General features: G+C 43.0%; 1 protein-coding gene across 1 annotated transcript in view; it reads right to left on the reverse strand.

Annotated features, from left to right (window-relative positions):
- LOC134983044 (high affinity cGMP-specific 3',5'-cyclic phosphodiesterase 9A-like) overlaps nt 1–23,133 on the reverse strand; it is a gene marked incomplete at its 3' end in the record, with an annotated part of 122,392 nt that extends 99,259 nt beyond the window's left edge. The window contains exon 1 of the mRNA XM_063948743.1: nt 23,051–23,133. Within this exon, the coding sequence (XP_063804813.1) occupies nt 23,051–23,076 (26 nt within the window). The remainder of the gene's footprint in view (nt 1–23,050) is intronic.
- Between the last annotated feature and the right edge of the window lie 210 nt (nt 23,134–23,343).

Raw genomic sequence — 23,343 nt, forward strand, 5'->3', positions numbered from 1 at the left:
AGTGTCCTCATGTTCTAGGTGTCCTCTTATATACATACTGCCTTCCGGATCACTATTATTAGTTATCTATCATATCCCCTCTATCCTTCTTTCCTCTAACATCACAGTGTCTCCATGTTCTAGATGTCCTCTTATATACATAATACCTTCCTGATCCCTATTATTACTTATCTATGATATCCCTCTGTCCTTCTATCCTCTAATATCACAGTGTCTCCATGTTCTAGGTGTCTCTTATATACATACTGCCTTCCTGATCCCTATTATTACTTATCCATCATATCCCTCTGTCCTTCTCTCCTCTAATATCACAGTGTCTCCATGTTCTAGGTGTCCTCTTATATACATACTGCCTTCCTGATCCCTAGTATTACTTATCTATCATATCCCCTCTGTCCTTCTCTCCTCTAATATCACAGTGTCCTCATGTTCTAGGTGTCCTCTTACATACATACTGCCTTCCTGATCCCTATAATTACTTATCTATCATATCCCCTCTTTCCTTCTCTCCTCTAATATCACAGTGTCCTCATGTTCTAGGTGTCCTCTTATATACATGCTGCCTTCCTGATCCCTATTATTATCTATCATATCCCCTCTGTCCTTCTCTCCTCTAATATCAGTGTCCTCATGTTCTAGGTGTCTCTTATATACATACTGCCTTCCTGATCCCTATAATTACTTATCTATCATATCCCCTCTTTCCTTCTCTCCTCTAATATCACAGTGTCCTCATGTTCTAGGTGTCCTCTTATATACATGCTGCCTTCCTGATCCCTATTATCTATCATATCCCCTCTGTCCTTCTCTCCTCTAATATCAGTGTCCTCATGTTCTAGGTGTCTCTTATATACATACTGCCTTCCTGATCCCTATTATTACTTATCTATCATATTCCTCTATCCTTCTTTGCTCTAATATCACAGTGTCCCCATGTTCTAGGTGTCCTCTTATATACATACTGCCTTCCTGATCCCTATTATTACTTATCTATCATATCCCCTCTGTATTCTCTCCTCTAATATCAGTGTCCCCATGTTCTAGGTGTCCTCTTATATACATACTGCCTTCCTGATCCCTATTATTACTTATCTGTCATTTCCCTCTGTCCTTCTCTCCTCTAATATCACAGTGTCCTCATGTTCTAGGTGTCTCTTATATACATACTGCCTTCCTGATCCCTATTATTACTTATCTATCATATCCCTCTGTCCTTCTCTCCTCTAATATCACAGTGTCCTCATATTCTAGGTGTCCTCTTATATACATACTGCCTTCCTGATCCCTATTATTACTTATGTATCATATCCCTCTGTCCTTCTCTCCTCTAATATCACAGTGTCCCCATGTTCTAGGTGTCCTCTTATATAAATACTGCCTTCCTGATCCCTATTATTACTTATCTGTCATATCCCTCTGTCCTTCTCTCCTCTAATATCACAGTGTCCTCATGTTCTAGGTGTCCTCTTATATACATACTGCCTTCCGGATCACTATTATTAGTTATCTATCATATCCCCTCTGTCCTTCTTTCCTCTACCATCACAGTGTCTCCATGTTCTAGATGTCCTCTTATATACATAATACCTTCCTGATCCCTATTATTACTTATCTATGATATCCCTCTGTCCTTCTATCGTCTAATATCACAGTGTCTCCATGTTCTAGGTGTCTCTTATATACATACTGCCTTCCTGATCCCTAATATTACTTATCCATCATATCCCTCTGTCCTTCTCTCCTCTAATATCACAGTGTCTCCATGTTCTAGGTGTCCTCTTATATACATACTGCCTTCCTGATCCCTAGTATTACTTATCTATCATATCCCCTCTGTCCTTCTCTCCTCTTATATCACAGTGTCTCCATGTTCTATGTGTCCTCTTATATACATACTGCCTTCCTGATCCCTATTATTACTTATCTATCATATCCCCTCTGTCCTTCACTCCTCTAATATCACAGTGTCCCCATGTTCTAGGTGTCCTCTTATATATATATATATATATATACTGCCTTCCTGATCCCTATTATTATCTATCATATCCCCTCTGTCCTTCTCTCCTCTAATATCAGTGTCCTCATGTTCTAGGTGTCTCTTATATACATACTGCCTTCCTGATCCCTATTATTACTTATCTATCATATTCCTCTATCCTTCTTTGCTCTAATATCACAGTGTCCTTATGTTCTAGGTGTCTCTTATATACATACTGCCTTCCTGATCACTACTATTAGTTATCCATCATACCCCCTCTGTTCTTCTCATACATAGCAACATAGTATTTGAGGTTGAATAGAAGCAAATTGCCCATCGTGTTCAACCTGTTTTAAGTTGTGATGATTCTACATACTTGCTAAATAATGTTTTATGACTAGTTAGCTACTATAACTCATGTTACCCCCGGATTAACCACATTGATATTGTAAGTATTATAACCATCCATTCCTTTTTTAAATCCAATTACAGAGTCTGCCATTACCACCTTCCCTGGCAGGGAATTCCACATCCTGATTGCCCTAACAGTGAAGAACCCTTTCCTCCGTTGCGTTCGGAACTTTCTCTCCTCCAGTCGCAGCGAGTGCCCACGTGTCCTAAACTGTGTTCTTTTAATAAATAATTCCTCTGATAACTCTTTGTGATGTCCCTTTACATATTTGAAGATATTAATAATATCTCCTCTTAGGCGCCTCTTTTCTAGTGTATACATATTCAGCCTAGTAAGTCTTTCCTTATAGTCCAGTCCTTCTAGGCCTTTAATCAATTTAGTAGCTCGCCTTTGAACACTTTCGAGTTCACTGATGTCTTTTTTATACAATGGTGCCCAAAACTGAACACAATATTCCAGGTGCGGACGTACCAATGCCTTATACAGCGACATGATTACATCCGAGTCCCTTGTCTCAATTCCCCTATTTATGCACGCTAGCACCTTACTTGCCTTCTTTACTGCGTTTTGACATTGTGTATGGTTATTAAGCCTATTATCAATGAGTACCCCCAAATCTTTTTCCAACTCTGTTTCCCCCAGGCATTCCCCATTTAATATGTAGGATGCAAGTTTGTTTTTAGTCTCAAAATGCATAACCTTGCATTTGTCTGTATTGAACCTCATTTTCCATTTAGACGCCCAGAGTTCAAGTTTAGATAGATCTTTCTGCAAGGACTCCACATCCAATTCTGAACTAATTACCTTACACAGTTTAGTATCATCTGCAAAGATTGGCACTGTGCCTTCCAGGCCTATTTCTAGGTCATTGATAAATATGGTGAACAGTAGTGGTCCGAGTACGGACCCTTGGGGTATTCTGCTGACTACTGGGGACCAGGTTGAGGACTTCCCGTTGACCCCTACTCGCTGTACCCTGCTATCCAACCAGCTGCTTATCCATGTGCAAATAGTTTTTCGTAGGCCAATCTCCTTTAATTTGATCATCAGTCTCCTGTGAGGAACGGTATCGAAGGCCTTTGCAAAATCTAGGAAGACCACATCCACTGCTTTTCCTTGATCAAGATTATTGCTCACTTCCTCGTAGAAGCGAATTAAGTTAGGCTGACATGACCTGTCCCTCACAAACCCATGCTGGTTCTTGCTAATAATCCTAGCAGACTTTAGATACTCCTGTATGAAGTCCCTTAGAATTCCTTCCAATATTTTCCCCACTATAGATGTTAAACTAACTGGTCTGTAGTTTCCCAGAAGATTTTTGGATCCTTTTTAAATAATGGCACTACCTCAGCTATACACCAATCCTTCGGTACCCTGCCTGATCTAATTGAACTATTGAAAATCAAGTATAGGGGTCATGCTAGTTGTGAACTAGAAACATAGAAACATAGAATTTGTCGGCAGATAAGAACCACTTGGCCCATCTAGTCTGCCCCTTATTTTTTTTTTTTTTTTATCACTAACCTTATTTGATCCTTATTTCTTTGTAAGGATATCCTTATGTCTATCCCATGCATGTTTAAATTGCTCTACTGTCTTAGCCTCTACCACCTCTGATGGGAGGCTATTCCACTTGTCCACTACCCTTTCTGTGAAATAATTTTTCTGCAAATTTCCCCTGAACCTCCCCCCCTCCAGTCTCAGTGCATGTCCTCGTGTCCTATTGCTTCTCTTCATTTGGAGAATGTTTCCCTCCTGGACTTTGTTAAAACCCTTGATATATGTGACAGTCTCTATCATGTCCCCCCTTTCCCTTCTCTGCTCCAAACTATACATATTGAGATTTCTTAGTCTTTCTGGGTATGTTTTGTGATGTAGGCCATGCACCATTTTAGTTGCCCTCCTTTGTACAGTTTCTAATGTATTAATATCCTTTTGAAGATATGGCCTCCAGAACTGAATACAGTATTCTATATGAGGCCGTACCAATGACCTATACAGTGGCATTATTACTTCTTTCTTTCTGCTGCTGATTCCTCTCCCAATGCAGCCAAGCATCTGACTAGCCTTCCTCATTGCCTTGTTACATTGCTTACCTGCTTTTAAGTCATCTGAAATAGTGACTCCTAGATCCCTTTCCTCCTCAGTAGTTTCCAGTATAGTGCCATTAATACTGTATTTAGCTTTAGGATTTTTGAGACCCAAATGCATGATTTTGCATTTTTTGGCATTAAACTGTAATTGCCAGACTCTTGACCATTCCTCTAGTCTACCTAGATCCTCAATCATTTGTTTTACCCCACCTGGTGTGTCTACCCTGTTGCATACCTTTGTGTCATCTGCAAAAAGGCATACTTTCCCTTTAATGCCATTTGCAATGTCACCAATAAAGATATTAAAAAGCACTGGTCCAAGTACAGATCCCTGGGGTACTCCACTGGTAACATTTCCCTCCTGTGAATGCACTCCATTTACCACAACTCTCTGTTTTCGATCCTTCAACCAAGATCTTATCCATTCAATAATCCTAATATCCAATCCCAAACTTTCAAGTTTATTTAGCAGTCTGCGATGTGGAACTGTGTCATAAGCCTTACTAAAGTCTAGATAAGCTATATCCATAAGCTCCATAAGAACCCTCGGGTGAAGTCCATCAGGACCAGGTGATTTATTAATCTTAATTTTGCTTAGTCTCTCTCGGACTACTTCTTTGCTTAAACAAGTATCTAACCATGAATCATTACTGTCACAATTGTTATGCTCTACTCCCACCATCAGTTCTTCACTGGTGAATTCTGATGAAAATAATTTTTTCAGTATTTCCGCTTTTATTTCGTCATCATTTATCAATTCTCCTAATTCATCTTTTAATGGACCTATATTCTCCTTTTTTAACCTTTTACCATTTATGAATTTAAAAAATGTTTTAGGATTGGTTTTTACTCTCTATAGCGATTAGCTTTTCATTTTCTATTTTAGCTGCTCTTATTGCTTTTTTGCATTTCTTATTACACTCCTTGTAATACTTGAAAGACTCATCCTTTCCATTAGATTGAAATGCTTTGAAAGCCCATTTTTTTTTTAAATTCACTTCTGCCTTAACCTTTTTGTTAAGCCACATCGGTTTGAGTTTAATACTCCTGCGTTTACTGCCCATGGGAATAAAATGATGGAATATTGCTATCCAGCAACCCTTTTAAAACATCCCACATTTCCGAAGTGTTCTTGTTATTAAACAGAACCTCCCACTCTATGTCATTAAGTGCACATCTAAGCATACTGAAATTAGCCTTCCTAAAGTTAAAAGTTTTGGTGGAACCCCTGTAGCTATGTTTCCTGAAACTGATGTCGAATGTGATCATATAGTGATCACTGTTACCCAAAGTCTCCCCAACTTTAGTGTTTGATATAATGTCCACATTATTATTAATTACTAGATCCAGGGTAGTTTTACCCCTAGTTGGGTCCTCGACTAATTGAGACAAGTAGTGATCCCTAAACATATTTAAGAACCTGCTGCCCCTCGCATTAGCACATGAATTGTTACTCCAGTTTATATCCGGGTAATTAAAATCCCCAATGACAAGGATGTCCCCCAATCCCGCAGCTGTTTTGATTTGCTGCAATAGTTCTTCCTCATGTATGCTAATATCCGGCTGTTTGTAGCACGTACCTATGACTAGATTTTTTGCATCAATTCCCCCACTTGAGATTTCTACCCATAGTGACTCCACATTATCGCCAGTCTCCTCATAGATAACCTCCTTTAGGTATGGTTTAAGTGATGGTTTAACATAAAGACATACACCTCCTGCTCTTTTGTTAGCCCTGTCCCTCCTGAAAAGAGAATACCCCTCCAGGTTAGCAAACCAGTCGTGAGAGTCGTCCCACCATGTTTCCGTTATACCTATAATGTCATACTCAGCCTTTGATGCTAACAATTCCAATTCCCCCATTTTACCTGCTAGACTTCTTGCGTTTGCAAGCATACATTTTAGTTTATCGGTTCCTTTATTCGTTTGTTTTCCTAAAGATTTCCCATCCTGGTTAACTAGTGCATCCGTAAAGTTACTGATAGACTGTCCTTCTCGCTCCCTCTCCATCCCCACCGCACTTAGTATTGCTCACCTTACTTTTCTCTTTGGTCAACCCAATGTTCCCATCTAAAATCACCGTCCTGACATAAGTATTTTCCCTTAAGTCCCGTACAACATTTTCTATAGTCTGTAATGATGACACATAATTGTTATTATTTAATGCTTTAGCAATACCTTTCTTAACACCCTTAATAGAACCCATGTAAATATTCTTACCGGCTGCACTTTCCCTTCCCCCTTCTCCACCCCCATTTATCTCACTACCACCTTCCCTACTATACTCGCTGCATGACCCATAGTTTCTAGCTAAACCCTCCCCCCAGGCTCCTAGTTTAAAAGCTCCTCCAACCTACTAACCATGCTACCCCCCAGCACCGCAGCCCCTTCCTCATTCAGGTGCAATCCATCACGAGAAAAAAGATGGCTCCTACCTGAGAAGACCGCCCAGTGTTCCAACAACACAAACCCCTCTTTCCTACACCAGTCTCTGAGCCACACATTTACCTCCCTAATTTCCCTCTGTCTCCCTGGGCTAGTGCGTGGCAATGGTAATATTTCGGAGAAATTTACCTTACATGTCCTTTTTTTTAGTTTATGGCCTTAGTCCCTATAAGCTATCTTAAGGACATCCCTCTAATATCACAGTGTCCCCATGTTCTAGGTGTCCTCTTATATACATACTGCCTTCCTGATCCCTATTATTACTTATCTATCATATCCCTCTGTCCTTCTCTCCTCTAATATCACAGTGTCCCCATGTTCTAGGTGTCCTATTATATACATACTGCCTTCCTGATCCCTATTATTACTTATCTATCATATCCCTCTGTCCTTCTCTCCTCTAATATCACAGTGTCCTCATGTTCTAGGTGTCCTATTATATACATACTGCCTTCCTGATCCCTATTATTACTTATCTATCATATCCCTCTGTCCTTCTCTCCTCTAATATCACAGTGTCCCCATGTTCTAGGTGTCCTATTATATACATACTGCCTTCCTGATCCCTATTATTACTTATCTATCATATCCCTCTGTCCTTATAGCCTCTAATATCACAGTGTCCTCATGTTCTAGGTGTCCTATTATATACATACTGCCTTCTTGATCCCTGTTATTACTTATCTATCATATCCCTCTGTCCTTATAGCCTCTAATATCACAGTGACCTCATGTTCTAGGTGTCTCTTATATACATACTGCCTTCCTGATCCCTATTATTACATATCTATCATATCCCCTCTGTCCTTCTCTCCTCTAATATCACAGTGTCCCCATGTTCTAGGTGTCCTCTTATATACATACTGCCTTCCTGATCCCTATTATTACTTATCTATCATATCATATCCCTCTGTCCTTCTCTCCTCTAATATCACAGTGTCCCCATGTTCTAGGTGTCCTCTTATATACATACTGCCTTCCTGATCCCTATTATTACATAGCTATCATATCCCCTCTGTCCTTCTCTCCTCTAATATCAGTGTCCTCATGTTCTAGGTGTCCTATTATATACATACTGCCTTCCTGATCCCTATTATTACATATCTATCATATCCCCTCTGTCCTTCTCTCCTCTAATATCACAGTGTCCCCATGTTCTAGGTGTCCTCTTATATACATACTGCCTTCCTGATCCCTATTATTACTTATCTATCATATCCCCTCTGTCCTTCTCTCCTCTAATATCACAGTGTCCCCATGTTCTAGGTGTCCTCTTATATACATACTGCCTTCCTGATCCCTATTATTACTTATCTATCATATCCCTCTGTCCTTCTCTCCTCTAATATCACAGTGTCCCAATGTTCTAGGTGTCCTCTTATATACATACTGCCTTCCTGATCCCTATTATTACTTATCTATCATATCCCCTCTGTCCTTCTCTCCTCTAATATCACAGTGTCCCCATGTTCTAGGTGTCCTCTTATATACATACTGCCTTCCTGATCCCTATTATTACTTATCTATCATATCACTCTGTCCTTCTCTCCTCTAATATCACAGTGTCCGCATGTTCTAGGTGTCTCTTATATACATACTGCCTTCCTGATCCCTATTATTATCTATCATATCCCTCTGTCCTTCTCTCCTCTAATATCACAGTGTCCCCATGTTCTAGATGTCTCTTATATACATACTGCCTTCCTGATCCCTATTATTACTTTTCTATCATCCCTCTGTCCTTCTCTCCTCTAATATCAGTGTCCCCATGTTCTAGGTGTCCTCTTATATACATACTGCCTTCTTGATCCCTATTATTACTTATCTATTATAGCCCTCTGTCCTTCTCTCCTCTAATATCACAGTGTCCTCATGTTCTAGGTATCCTCTTATATACATACTGCCTTCCTGATCCCTATTATTACTTGTCGTTTCCCTCTGTCCTTCTCTCCTCTAATATCACAGTGTCCTCATGTTCTAGGTATCCTCTTATATACATACTGCCTTCCTGATCCCTATTATTACTTATCTATCATATCCCTCTGTCCTTTCTCCTCTAATATCACAGTGTCCTCATGTTCTAGGTATCCTCTTATATACATACTGCCTTCCTGATCCCTATTATTACTTATCTATCATATTCCATCTGTCCTTCTCTCCTCTAATATCACAGTGTCTCCATGTTCTAGGTGTCCTCTTATATACATACTGCCTTCCGGATCCCTAGTATTACTTATCTATCATATCCCTCTGTCCTTCTCTCCTCTAATATCACAGTGTCCCCATGTTCTAGGTATCCTCTTATATACATACTGCCTTCCTGATCCCTATTATTACTTATCTATCATATCCCTCTGTTCTTCTCTCCTCTAATATCACAGTGTCTCCATGTTCTAGGTGTCCTCTTATATACATACTGCCTTCCGGATCCCTATTATTATCTATCATATCCCTCTGTCCTTCTCTCCTTTAATATCACAGTGTCCCCATGTTCTAGGTGTCCTCTTATATACATACTGCCTTCCTGATCCCTATTATTACTTATCTATCATATCCCTCTGTCCTTCTCTCCTCTAATATCACAGTGTCTCCATGTTCTAGGTGTCCTCTTATATACATACTGCCTTCTTGATCCCTATTATTATTACTTGTCGTATCCCTCTGTCCTTCTCTCCTCTAATATCAGTGTCCTCATGTTCTAGGTATCCTCTTATATACATACTGCCTTCCTGTTCCCTATTATTACTTATCTATCATATCCCTCTGTCCTTCTCTCCTCTAATATCACAGTGTCTCCATGTTCTAGGTGTCCTCTTATATACATACTGCCTTCCTGATCCCTATTATTACTTATCTATGATATCCTTCTGTCCTTCTCTCTTCTAATATCACAGTGTCCTCATGTTCTATGTGTCTCTTATATACATACTGCCTTCCTGTTCCCTATTATTACTTATGTATCATATCCCTCTGTCCTTCTTTCCTCTAATATCACATTGTCCTCATGTTCTAGGTGTCCTCTTATATACATACTGCCTTCCTGATCCCTATTATTACTTATCTATGATATCCTTCTGTCCTTCTCTCTTCTAATATCACAGTGTCCTCATGTTCTATGTGTCTCTTATATACATACTGCCTTCCTGTTCCCTATTATTACTTATGTATCATATCCCTCTGTCCTTCTTTCCTCTAATATCACATTGTCCTCATGTTCTAGGTGTCCTCTTATATACATACTGCCTTCCTGATCCCTGTTATTACTTATCTATCATATGCCTCTGTCCTTCTCTCCTCTAATAGCACAGTGTCCTCATGTTCTAGGTGTCCTCTTATATACATACTGCCTTCCTGATCCCTATTATTATCTATCTTATCCCTCTATCCTTCTCTCCTCTAATATCACAGTGTCCCCATGTTCTAGGTGTCTCTTATATACATACTGCCTTCCTGATCCCTATTATTACTTATCTATCATATCCCTCTGTCCTTCTCTCCTCTAATATCACAGTGTCCTCATGTTCTAGGTATCCTCTTATATACATACTGCCTTCCTGATCCCTGTTATTACTTATCTATCATATCCCTCTGTCCTTCTCTCCTCTAATATCACAGTGTCCTCATGTTCTAGGTGTCCTCTTATATACATACTGCCTTCCTGATCCCTATTATTACTTATCTATCATATCCCTCTGTCCTTCTCTCCTCTAATATCAGTGTCCTCATGTTCTAGGTGTCCTCTTATATATATACTGCCTTCCTGATCCCTATTATTACTTATCTATCATATCCCTCTGTCCTTCTCTCCTCTAATATCACAGTGTCCTCATGTTCTAGGTGTCCTCTTATATATATATATATATATATATATATATATATACTGCCTTCCTGATCCCTATTATTACTTATCTATCATATCCCTCTGTCCTTCTCTCCTATAATATCACAGTGTCCTCATGTTCTAGGTGTCCTCTTATATATATATATATACTGCCTTCCTGATCCCTATTATTACTTATCTATCATATCCCTCTGTCCTTCTCTCCTCTAATATCACAGTGTCCCCATGTTCTAGGTGTCCTGTTATATACTTATTGTCTTCCTGATCCCTATTATTACATATCTATCATATCCCCTCTGTCCTTCTCTCCTCTAATATCACAGTGTCCTCATGTTCTAGGTGTCCTCTCTTATATACATACTGCCTTCCTGATCGCTATTATTACTTATCTATCATATCCCTCTGTCCTCTAAAATCAGTATGCCTGTGTTCTAGGTGTCCTCATCAAATATGTAGAGAGAAATAGAGATAAATAGATATTGTCAGGAATCTGCATTTTTCATCGCATCACTGCTGTGGAACTACAGGTTCCAGCAGTTCAGTTCTGTTCCAGTTCTAGTTTTCAGTCCTCTGCAGCCTGGAGTGCTTCAGCTAACTCACAGCTGATCTGGACACCTAATCCAGCTAGTATCTCCGCCTGCAGTTTGTGTCCAATCACTGCTGGGCAGGAGGTATAACTTCCAGTTTGTGGCTCTCTCACATCGCCTTGGACAACAAGTCACATTCTGTGAACAGGCGTCTCCTGTTTGCAGTCCTCTGTCTTCAGAGATCCTTGTGTATTAGACCTGTGGAACAACAGGTCCCAGCTGTTCCAGTTACGTTCCAGTTTCCAGCAGTTCCGGTGTTCCTGTGGAACTACAAGTTCCAGCAACCACTCCAACTCTCCTACACGTCACATCCCGTGAACAGGCGGCTCCTGTTTGCAATCCTCTGTCTACAGAGATTTCCTTGTGTATTAGACCTGTGGAACAACAGGTCCAAGCTATTCCAGTTCCCAGCTGTTCCAGTTTCCAGTTGTTCCTGTGTTCCTGTGGAACTACAAGTTCCAGCAACCCCTCCAGCTCTCCTGCGACATTCAGTGTGCAAGTTCCTGTGGAACTAAAAGTTCCAGCAACCACTCCAGCTCTCCTGCTGCATTCAGTGTGTAAGTTCCTGTGTTCCAGTCTCCAGATCCCCGTGTTCCTGGTTACCTGCTTGTTACTCCGTGTTCCTGGTTATCCTACTACAGCTCCGTGGAACTACAAGCATCAGCAATTCCTGCATTCATTTACAGGCTTCACATCAAACTCCAACACAGTGTGCTTCAGCCTCAGCTGTAGAGACTCCATCTCCAGGTGCAGCTCATCACCTCACCTGTGAATCAGCTTGCAAGCTGCCTGTGCTTTCCAATAGCACTGTGAACCCTGCATCAAGTCTTCTTCATCTGCTACCAGGTTTGCTACCATTATCATCACCTCTGCTGGCTCCACGTGTTTATCATCTCTGGTTCCCATACCAGCATATTGCCATAGACTCTCACTGTTTTGCCATAGACTCTCAGCTTCCACGCTGCATCATACCCATTGCATTTATTATTGTTTATTTCTCCAAGTATTCCTGCTGCCATATTGTTTTATCTTTCTGCTTAATAAACAACATTGTGCACATGCGCAGGAATCCAATCCAGTATCCTCACTTCTTCCATCCTACCTCCACTGACCCACTAGCGCCCCCTCCGGGGACACAAACCAGACCGAACCTGACAGTTTGTCCAAGGCCCATGGACTCGGATGGTGGTCAGAATGTGGGGTCAGGGGCCTTACCAAATCTGGTCTCCCGTTTGGATGGTCAAGAGGCTGCGCAGCAGCAGATGTTCCAGTTTCTACAGGGAATGTCTATCCGTTTGGATACCTTGCAGCAATCCCTTCCAAGTTCTGTCGTTTCTCCAGTTCCTGTTCAAGTCACTCCTGCTCCAGTCATTTTAACTTTCCCTGCACAATCCGTTCCTGTGGATGGATCTTGCTCAAGTCAGTCCTATGGCAGTCCCTTCACAGCTAACTCTCCTGAGAGAGCGACTTCCTCCTTTGAAAGCTTCAAGACTCCTTTGTTGTCTGCTGTGAACTCTGAACCAATAAGCACTCTTTATCATCTATTGGAACAACTTCAAAGTCTTCTAACAAAAATCATTCCAATGATGCCAGAAATCCTGGGTGGTGCTTTAAACGCTGTGAAGAGTACTGCTCAATGTATTGAGACTAGTGCGACCTCCGTGTCAAGCTTCCTACAAACTCAAGTCTCTCCTCCTATGCAGAGAGAGGGCAGATTCCAGAGCTACCCGCGCTCCAAACTCACGGAAGCTGAACGCCGCCATCGCAAGCAGCTTCATCTCTGCTTTTACTGTGGGAGTTCTAGTCATCTTATTAAGGACTGTTCCTTCCGCAACTCAAAAGTTGGTGACAGGTCCCAACATCACAGTGTTTTCACCTGCAAACCTTCCAACGTATCCTCTACAGTTTCAAGTTCCTTTACCCGGGACAGGAGTGTCCAAAAAGTCTACGATTGGGGTCCTGTGACAAATAGACCCAATACCAAGTTCAGAAATCAACAGAGACTATCTATGTTACCCATAACTAAAGTAGTTTCTGTGCCCACAGCCCGAGAAGGGGCGTCTGTGCCTACAGCCCGAGAAGGGGCATCTGTGCCTATAGCCCGAGAAGGGGCATCCGTGCCTACAGCCCGAGAAGGGGCATCCGTGCCTACAGCCCGAGAAGGGGCATCCGTGCCTACAGCCCGAGAAGGGGCATCCGTGCCTACAGCCCGAGAAGGGGCATCCGTGCCTACAGCCCGAGAAGGGGCATCCGTACCTACAGCCCGAGAAGGGGCATCCGTGCCTACAGCCCGAGAAGGGGCGTCTGTGTCTACAGCCCCAGGTGGGGCATCTGATGTTCAGGTTCCAGAAGTGGCATCCGGGCATGCAGCTCAAAGAAGTGTGTCTGATCTATTAACCCCAGGAGGGGTCTTTGGAGTTTCAGCCTCAAGTGAGGAATCCAGGGCCAAGATCCCAGGAGGAATTCTTAAAGCCACAGATACAGACATGAACTTTTGTTTGCCAACTTCAGAGAGTGCTACCAGCTCAGTACCACTCCAAGAGGGATCATCAGAACATCCGGATTCTGTCTATACAGAGTCAAGTGTCAATGGACCTAGCCCGGTTCCAGCCGTCGGTCCAAAGTCTCCACTGGTTCCAGCCAGCCCGAGTAGCTCTGTTTCCAATGCTGAGCTACCTCCTTCGGTTCCAGCCGATTCCAGCATCCTCGGATCAAATCCGGTCCTATCCGTCACTCCGAGGACTCCTTCGGTTCCAGCCGATTCCAGTCTCTTCATATCAAATCCGGTTCCAGCCGGTTCAAGCTTATCTGGACCCAATCCGGTCCCATCCTTCTGTCCAGATCAGCCTCTTACAGTTCAAGTCAATTCAAGTAGTCCTGGACAAATCCCTGTTCCATCCGTTTGTCCAAAGTTTTCGTCGGTTCCTGCCGATTCCAGTTCCTCTGAACCCGGTGTGGTTCTCTCCAGTGTTTCAAGTAAGCAACTCCTGTCGCTTTGTCCAGAGTCTACAGTTCTTGCAGATATTGCAGTTGCCTCAACCCAGATGGAGGCTCTACGCATCTCACCCCAAGATGAAGCTTCTAGCGTTCTGTCAACCTCAGCAGAGAATTCCAGTCAGTCAATCCAGGAGATGACGTCCTCTCTCCACCCTCGAGCATTTCAAGTTGATTCTACTCTTGCTTTTGAATGCTTATTCCAGTCCTCAACTCTCAAGTGTCCTACATTGTCTTCCGAGACTTCATCTGACATTCAGCCTTCCAAGTGTCCACCAGATACAAAAGCTCCAGTCTACTTTGATGGTGACTATGCTCAGTTTCGTGCAGTGGCGAGCCAATACCTCGCTTTTACGGAGTCTGAACCTTCAGTGACTATTTCTCCAGCCAATGCAATCAGATACTTCCTCCTGTTCTTCAAAGGTAGAGCACTGGACTGGGCGAATCCTCTCATTGAATCTAAAGATCCGTTACTGAGTGATCTTCCCGCTTTCTGCGAAGCCGTAAAACAGGAGTTTGCTCCAAAGTTTATGCATTCAGAGTCATCTGGGCATTCTAGCCAATTTGTCAACAGTTTGTCTACTGCTAAATCCTCTCCAACATCTCTGTCTATGCAAGATCAGGATACATTAGACCAAGCTATTAAAGATTTCCAAGCTGCAAAGTCAAGACAAGGTTCTCAGACTTCAGATTTGAAAGTTGCATATACTCCCGTGTCTCCATCCTACAGCAACACTTCTGAAAGTATTGACTCCCCGGATTCAACATCTGATCAGTCTTCCAGTTCTCAGTTTTTCGACTCAACTCCTTCCAAACATGAACAGGTTCTGTTGAATCAATGTATCAGAGATTTCAAGAATTACAGGAATTGGAGAGCTCCAGAACCAGTTCAAAGTCTACCATCTGTTGACGTAAGTGTTGGCTATGCTGCCGTAAACCCTAGTCCTGGTGTCTCATATAGCTTCAAATCTACTGGTCCACAGGTTGTCTCAGATACTGTTATTCCTAAACAAAAGGCGCCCGTGACCACACTAGACCTGGACTCTGACTCTGAAAGTGAGTTTGTTGATGACGACTCAAGTTACATTATGGGGGGTTCTTTCCTTCCGAGTTATGCCTTCTTCCAGGAAGTAAAACCTGTCTCAAATGACCCTGAATGGTCTACTTGTTCTGACGAGGAGAATCTGTCTTCTGAAGATGAAAGTTGGGAAGACTTTTGAGGACCTCTGCTTTTGTGTTTTCCTAAGTTCTTTTTCAAGGTTCCTCCAAGTTCCAGCGTGGGTGTTCGGTGCCCACCCATAAAAGAGGGGGTACTGTCAGGAATCTGCATTTTTCATCGCATCACTGCTGTGGAACTACAGGTTCCAGCAGTTCAGTTCTGTTCCAGTTCTAGTTTTCAGTCCTCTGCAGCCTGGAGTGCTTCAGCTAACTCACAGCTGATCTGGACACCTAATCCAGCTAGTATCTCCGCCTGCAGTTTGTGTCCAATCACTGCTGGGCAGGAGGTATAACTTCCAGTTTGTGGCTCTCTCACATCGCCTTGGACAACAAGTCACATTCTGTGAACAGGCGTCTCCTGTTTGCAGTCCTCTGTCTTCAGAGATCCTTGTGTATTAGACCTGTGGAACAACAGGTCCCAGCTGTTCCAGTTACGTTCCAGTTTCCAGCAGTTCCGGTGTTCCTGTGGAACTACAAGTTCCAGCAACCACTCCAACTCTCCTACACGTCACATCCCGTGAACAGGCGGCTCCTGTTTGCAATCCTCTGTCTACAGAGATTTCCTTGTGTATTAGACCTGTGGAACAACAGGTCCCAGCTGTTCCAGTTCCCAGCTGTTCCAGTTTCCAGTTGTTCCTGTGTTCCTGTGGAACTACAAGTTCCAGCAACCCCTCCAGCTCTCCTGCGACATTCAGTGTGCAAGTTCCTGTGGAACTACAAGTTCCAGCAACCACTCCAGCTCTCCTGCTGCATTCAGTGTGTAAGTTCCTGTGTTCCAGTCTCCAGATCCCCGTGTTCCTGGTTACCTGCTTGTTACTCCGTGTTCCTGGTTATCCTACTACAGCTCCGTGGAACTACAAGCATCAGCAATTCCTGCATTCATTTACAGGCTTCACATCAAACTCCAACACAGTGTGCTTCAGCCTCAGCTGTAGAGACTCCATCTCCAGGTGCAGCTCATCACCTCACCTGTGAATCAGCTTGCAAGCTGCCTGTGCTTTCCAATAGCACTGTGAACCCTGCATCAAGTCTTCTTCATCTGCTACCAGGTTTGCTACCATTATCATCACCTCTGCTGGCTCCACGTGTTTATCATCTCTGGTTCCCATACCAGCATATTGCCATAGACTCTCACTGTTTTGCCATAGACTCTCAGCTTCCACACTGCATCATACCCATTGCATTTATTATTGTTTATTTCTCCAAGTATTCCTGCTGCCATATTGTTTTATCTTTCTGCTTAATAAACAACATTGTGCACATGCGCAGGAATCCAATCCAGTATCCTCACTTCTTCCATCCTACCTCCACTGACCCACTAGCGCCCCCTCCGGGGACACAAACCAGACCGAACCTGACAGATATATAGAGAGGATGCCTAGAACACAGGGACACTGTGAATTTTCTGTTTTTATTTCTTTAAGTTTGTGGTCATTTGCTACATGCACACCATCCTATGAGTGGTAAGTGCAGTCATGTACCCCACTTTTGGGGTGGCGAGTGCTGTGATTTTGTGTGTATGTATGTATTATAATATTTATATTATGTATATGAGACGAGCAGGTTTGGTTCTCACAGAACCAAACTACACGATCCAAGTTGAGGAATTCCTTTCAGACTCGGAACCCAGAATGAGGCAAAACGTCATCATCCCGCTGTTGGATTCTTGCGGGTTTTGTATTTCATATAAACAGCCGCGCGTCGCAGCCATTTTCACTCCGGACTTGGAGAGTGAGGGAGACAGACCTCTGTCTCTCTGTGGGTGGTGGGGTCAGTGTGTGCTCTGTAGGGGTGCCCTCCTGTCACTGTGGTGTCCTGTTCTGTTAGGGGTACTGTCCTGGCTGCCACTGGTGTTAGGGGTGCTGCAGCTGTACATGTGTTGCTGTCCTGGCTGTCACTGTGTTGTTCAGTTCAGGGGTGCAGTAAAATAAATGTACACTGGCCCTGTCTTGTATGCTGTAAAATTACAGGGGTGTTGTGAAAATACAGGTGTGCTGGCACTGTCCTGTATGCTGTAAAACACAGGGGTGCTGTGAAAATACAGGTGTGCTGGCACGGTCCTGTATGCTGTAAAACACAGGGGTGCTGTGAAAATACAGGTGTGCTGGCACTGTCCTGTATGCTGTAAAACACAGGGGCGCTGTGAAAATACAGGTGTGCTTGCACTATCTTGTATGCTGTAAAATTACAGGGGTGTTGTGAAAATACAGGTGTGCTGGCACTGTCCTGTATGCTGTCAAACACAGGGGTGCTGTGAAAATACAGGTGTGCTTGCACTATCTTGTATGCTGTAAAATTACAGGGGTGTTGTGAAAATACAGGTGTGCTGGCACTGTCCTGTATGCTGTCAAACACAGGGGTGCTGTGAAAATACAGGTGTGCTGGCACTGTCCTGTATGCTGTAAAACACAGGAGTGCTGTGAAAATACAGGTGTGCTGGCACTGTCCTGTATGCTGTAAAACACAGGGGTGCTGTGAAAATAAAGATGTGCTGGCACTGTCCTGTATGCTGTAAAACACAGGGGTGCTGTGAAAATACAGGTGTGCTGGCACTGTCCTGTATGCTGTAAAACACAGGGGTGCTGTGAAAATACAGGTGTGCTGGCACTGTCCTGTATGCTGTAAAACACAGGGGTGCTGTGAAAATACAGATGTGCTGGAACTGTCCTGTATGCTGTAAAACACAGGGGTGCTGTGAAAGACCGTTGTTGTCCATGGGATGAAAAAGCCCATTGTCATGCCTGGGCAAAATATTAAAAAAGCCACCTCTTCATGTGGAATTATTTCTCCACAAATCCAGACAACAGGTGTCAAATGATCTGTTGCCTTTTTCAATCCATAATAAGTGGGTGGAAGGATGTTAACCACCTAGGAACATCCTCCCTTATACGTCACCACATTCATCATAAGTCAGTGTCAAGTTCAGAAACTTTGAGTAATAGCGTAAGCAGTCCACAGACACCTAAATGTTGTGGTTTGTTTGAATATTATTTCTCGATAAGGACGTATACACTGAAGGGGGGGAATCTGATGATGAGGACGACATCTTGCCTCTGTAGAGCCAGTTTGTGCAAGGAAAGATTAATTGCTTCTTTTTTGGTGGGTGCCCAAATAAAGCAATCACTTCAGTCACAGTCTTGTTGCAGACCCTGTCGCTGAAATTATTGGTTTGTTAAAGTGTGCATGTCCGGTTTATACAACATAAGGGTGGGTGGGAGGGCCCAAGGACAATTCCATCTTGCACATCTTTTCTTTGCCACATCATTTCAGGGTTGCTGCTTTATATGGGGTGCTGCCACTCTGCCTTATCAGTCCAGGGGTGCTGCTGTACTTTATCATAGGTTTAAATTAAAGCCTAGTACAGAATAGGAAACAAGCTTCTACATCACAAACAGTTTTGTGAAAACATAGCCGCAAAGGTTGAAATGGAAAATGCAATTTTGACGAAGTGTTTTCCAATGAACCCACATTTGTGGCCAAAGTCAGTCAGACTCAGAAGAGACAGAATCATAATCCAGTGCTACTGCCGGAGCATTAGAGATAGGTTCTTCTCAATTATTTAATGTTAGGGACTCACTCAAATGAATGGCTCCAATTAGTCAACCTTAATTTTGATTTATTATTAATGTTTCACATTTTGGGATTATTTACAAGATGCACATTTGTTGTACAGGTTTTTTTTTCTAAGGGCTATGTAGGGTTATCGCAAGACCTTGCGGTGTTAGAAGAACAGAGTTTCAGTGATCTTGCATTGCATCAGCTTTCCATTGCACTGCAGCACTAGATGGGCGAGGAGCTCCTGTGAGGCACAAACAGTTACTGAATAAGGTTCAGTATGGAGTCTCATGGTGTCTTACAGCCAGGAAGATGTCTGGCTTGCCAGCCTGAGGCAAGCTGTGGGCACAGAGGTTAGCATTGCTTCCTCCCACAGTCCTACTTGTAGTATGAAATTAGTTTGGACTGTAGAGTGGTAAGCTCCATTAGGACAGAGGCTCAATAACAAAAATTCACTGCACAGTCCTGCTTACTACTGTACCGAACCGACCCGAAATCTACTTGCCCCATCCGGGGCTGCTGTGGGGGCTCAGGAGGGCTGCTAAAACATCTAAGGGGCTGCTTTATTTAAAAATACAATAAAATAGACAAGACACACAGGTATGCTCACGTGCGTGTAACTGGGACACACAGGTATGCTCACGTGCGTGTAACTGGGACACACAGGTATGCTCACATGCATGTAACTGGGACACACAGGAATGTTCACATGCGTGTAACTGAGAGCTGTGAAAAACAAAACTAAGGCATCTGCCACAAAATATGTAAATAAAAATGCAAATAAAAAAAGAAAATAAAAAAAAGAAACCCACGAGATTTTCGCAAAATAAGTCTCCAGACTCCGTGGACTGGAAACTATCCAATCTTTATCCTGTGGTATACACCAGTTTATTTGCATCCCAGCATTAAATCCGAGATTATCTTAATCTCTGAAAATAGAGAAGGGGGGTACAAATTCAGAGTCTTTGGCCCCTAGTTTTTCAGTTTGTCCAGTAATGTGGTAACTATATATTTGCTTAGTTGCATTCCACACCAATACAGGAGTGGAGGAGACAGCCTGTGTGTTGTTCCTGATTGCGTGTGACTCTCATGTTTAATCACCTTCTTGACACTGTCCTCTTCCTCTTCTCATAATGTGAAAAGCCATCAAATATGGAGGTGTTATGTCTGTAGCTAGCTATGATTCCGAGAACTTGGCGAGCTTTTTCCAGGGGAACACCTGTCGCTGAAATTATGGGTTTATTAAACTCTGCATGTCCAGCTTATACAACATAAGGGTGGGTTGGTGGGAGGTCCCAAGACCATTCCCTCTTGCTCCTCTTTTTGTGCTTTGCATGATGTGCTGTTTGGGGCCTAGTTTTTAAAAGTGCCCTCCTGTCTGCCAGTGCAGTGCCACTCCTAGATGGGCCAGGTGTTTGTGCCGCACACTTGTGTCGCTTAGCTTAGTCATACAGCCACCTTGGTGCAACCTTTTGGTCTAAAACCAATATTGTGAGGTGTTCAGGATAGACTGGAAATGAGGGGAAATTAATGTTATTGAGGTTAATAATACCGTAGGTGCAAAATTACCCCCAAATTCTGTGATTTTAGCTGCTTTTATGTTTTTTAAAAAAAAATCCAGATCCAAAACCTGATAGGGTGGCTTTGGCAAAACCAATTCAGAACCAAAACACCAAACCAGAAAAGTGCCGCTGCACATCTCTAAATAAATAAATAAATATATATATATATATATATATATATATATAATGGAGAAATATGTCTGGCACTCTCCCGTGGGCTGATTGAGCAAGGCTCACGCTCCGGTGCCCTCCCAGACAGACCCGACAGTCTGCATATCTATTGCAATGAAAAAAAGAGGCGGCACTCTGGAGACTCTGGTGAAGCGGTAAACTCTGTCACGTGAGACTTTATCAACGTTTCGGGGTGCAAGCCCCCGTCTTCAGGACACACAGTGATCAAACAAGTGAAAAACACACATTTAAATACACTTACCAGGCGCGCTTCCAGCCGTCCTCTCCACACCGCTGCCCGGCTTCCGGACTCAGCGCTTCCGGTCAGGTGACCCCGGTCCGTGACGCGAGCTCCAGTGCCGTCATGCAGGAGGCGGGGGAGGCCGTTGCTATGGTGCGTGCTGTAAATACATAATATACACAAAAAATAATCGTGCAGTTATTAAGACAGGACAGGCAATCTGACGCCTGCCTGAAACATATCCATCCTCTGTGGAAAAAAAACTGAGCTAAAATACACCAAATACGATAGTGTAACCGTCACAAACCTAAAAACATTTGAATACAACAAATAAATACATGAAATTTGTCAGTTGTCTCCACCTAGTGAGTTCAGGAACCTGTCATACAGGAAAAACTATTAGAAACAACTCCGCATGTATTCATTGGAAACCAGATGGATAATTGCACTGGATACAGAGGACTCAATGAGACTCTGGGCATGAGCAGTTTTGCTTTAAACCTGGGGTCCATCGAATAAGCACAATGAGTATGATAGATTCTAGTGACAGGTCTATTTAAGAGCCCTCCCCCTTGATTATTGATCATTGTATATTAAATACTGACATTTAATGAGTATGATAGATTCTAGTGACAGGTCTATTTAAGAGCCCTCCCCCTTGATTATTGATCATTGTATATTAAATACTGACATTTAATGAGTATTGAATACATGCGGAGTTGTTTAGAATAGTTTTTCCTGTATGACAGGTTCCTGAACTCACTAGGTGGAGACAACTGACAAATTTCATGTATTTATTTGTTGTATTCAAATGTTTTTAGGTTTGTAACGGTTACACTATCGTATTTGGTGTATTTTAGCTCAGTTTTTTTTCACAGATGATGAATATGTTTCAGGCAGGCGTCAGATTGCCTGTCCTGTCTTAATAACTGCACGATTATTTTTTGTGTATATTATGTATTTACAGCACGCACCATAGCAACGGCCTCCCCCGCCTCCTGCATGACGGCACTGGAGCTCGCGTCACGGACCGGGGTCACCTGACCGGAAGCGCTGAGTCCGGAAGCCGGGCAGCGGTGTGGAGAGGACGGCTGGAAGCGCGCCTGGTAAGTGTATTTAAATGTGTGTTTTTCACTTGTTTGATCACTGTGTGTCCTGAAGACGGGGGCTTGCACCCCGAAACGTTGATAAAGTCTCATGTGACAGATTTCACCGTTTCACCAGAGTCTCCAGAGTGCCGCCTCTTTTTTTCATTGCAATATATATATATATATATATATATATATATATATATATATATATATATAAAACCTCCCAATTTTTGATGCACAGGAAAAGTAACTCGCCCCAAATTTGGGGGTGTGGCCTTGCGGTAAGGGGTCATGGCCTCACTGCAAACGCCGCGATCGCTAACCACACACCCCGCTTTTGTCACTGTGGGGCCATGGACAGTGCTCAGCTGCTGGCTATGCCCCCTGTCCCTCTCTGTCGGGGAATAGACGCTGTGCGAATGCGCACAGCATCTATTCACCGCTGCTCTGCCTCCCAACTCCCCCCCCCCACACCACGGGACACTGCGACCCGCAGGTGGGACAGACCGTGAAAAATGGGACTGTCCCACCAAAATCGAGGCAGTTGGGAGGTAGTATATGTGTGTGTGTGTGTGTGTGTGTGTGTGTGTGTGTATATGTATATATATATATATATATATATATATATATATATATATATATATATATATATATATATATATATATATACACTCTCTCTCTCTCTCTCTCTCTCTTCCTGATCACTGTCTCCAAGAAGGGATGGCCTGTGTGGTACTTGATAAGCATAACTGGGAACCCTAAAATCCCAGATTTATTGGATCAGCTCCAGATCTCCTCCAGGTAACATGAATGGTCTATAGAGATCTTACCCGAGTATCGGGAACTGAGGACCCCAACTCACCTGATCCCTGGTAAGTTCTCCGTCATCCTGAGAGCCGGTGTTTTCTCCTCTCGCTCCCTAGCTCACTGTCTGATTACTAGAACCTCAGGTTAGTTACTAAGCACAAACTGACTGCACCTCATTCCTATCACGCCCTGCTCTGCTAGCAAAGGGTTAACAAGCGGCAGACCCGGAATTTCTACTAGGACCAGTGTACAATGCAGCGTGTATACAATTACCAGGGTGACAGACGGATCATTTACTACGTGAAGCACCAGAAGCTGCCGCAGGTGTACAGTTACAGGCTGCGCTGT

The sequence above is a fragment of the Pseudophryne corroboree genome (assembly GCF_028390025.1).
Source record: "Pseudophryne corroboree isolate aPseCor3 chromosome 2 unlocalized genomic scaffold, aPseCor3.hap2 SUPER_2_unloc_2, whole genome shotgun sequence".
Taxonomy (NCBI): Eukaryota; Metazoa; Chordata; class Amphibia; order Anura; family Myobatrachidae; genus Pseudophryne; species Pseudophryne corroboree.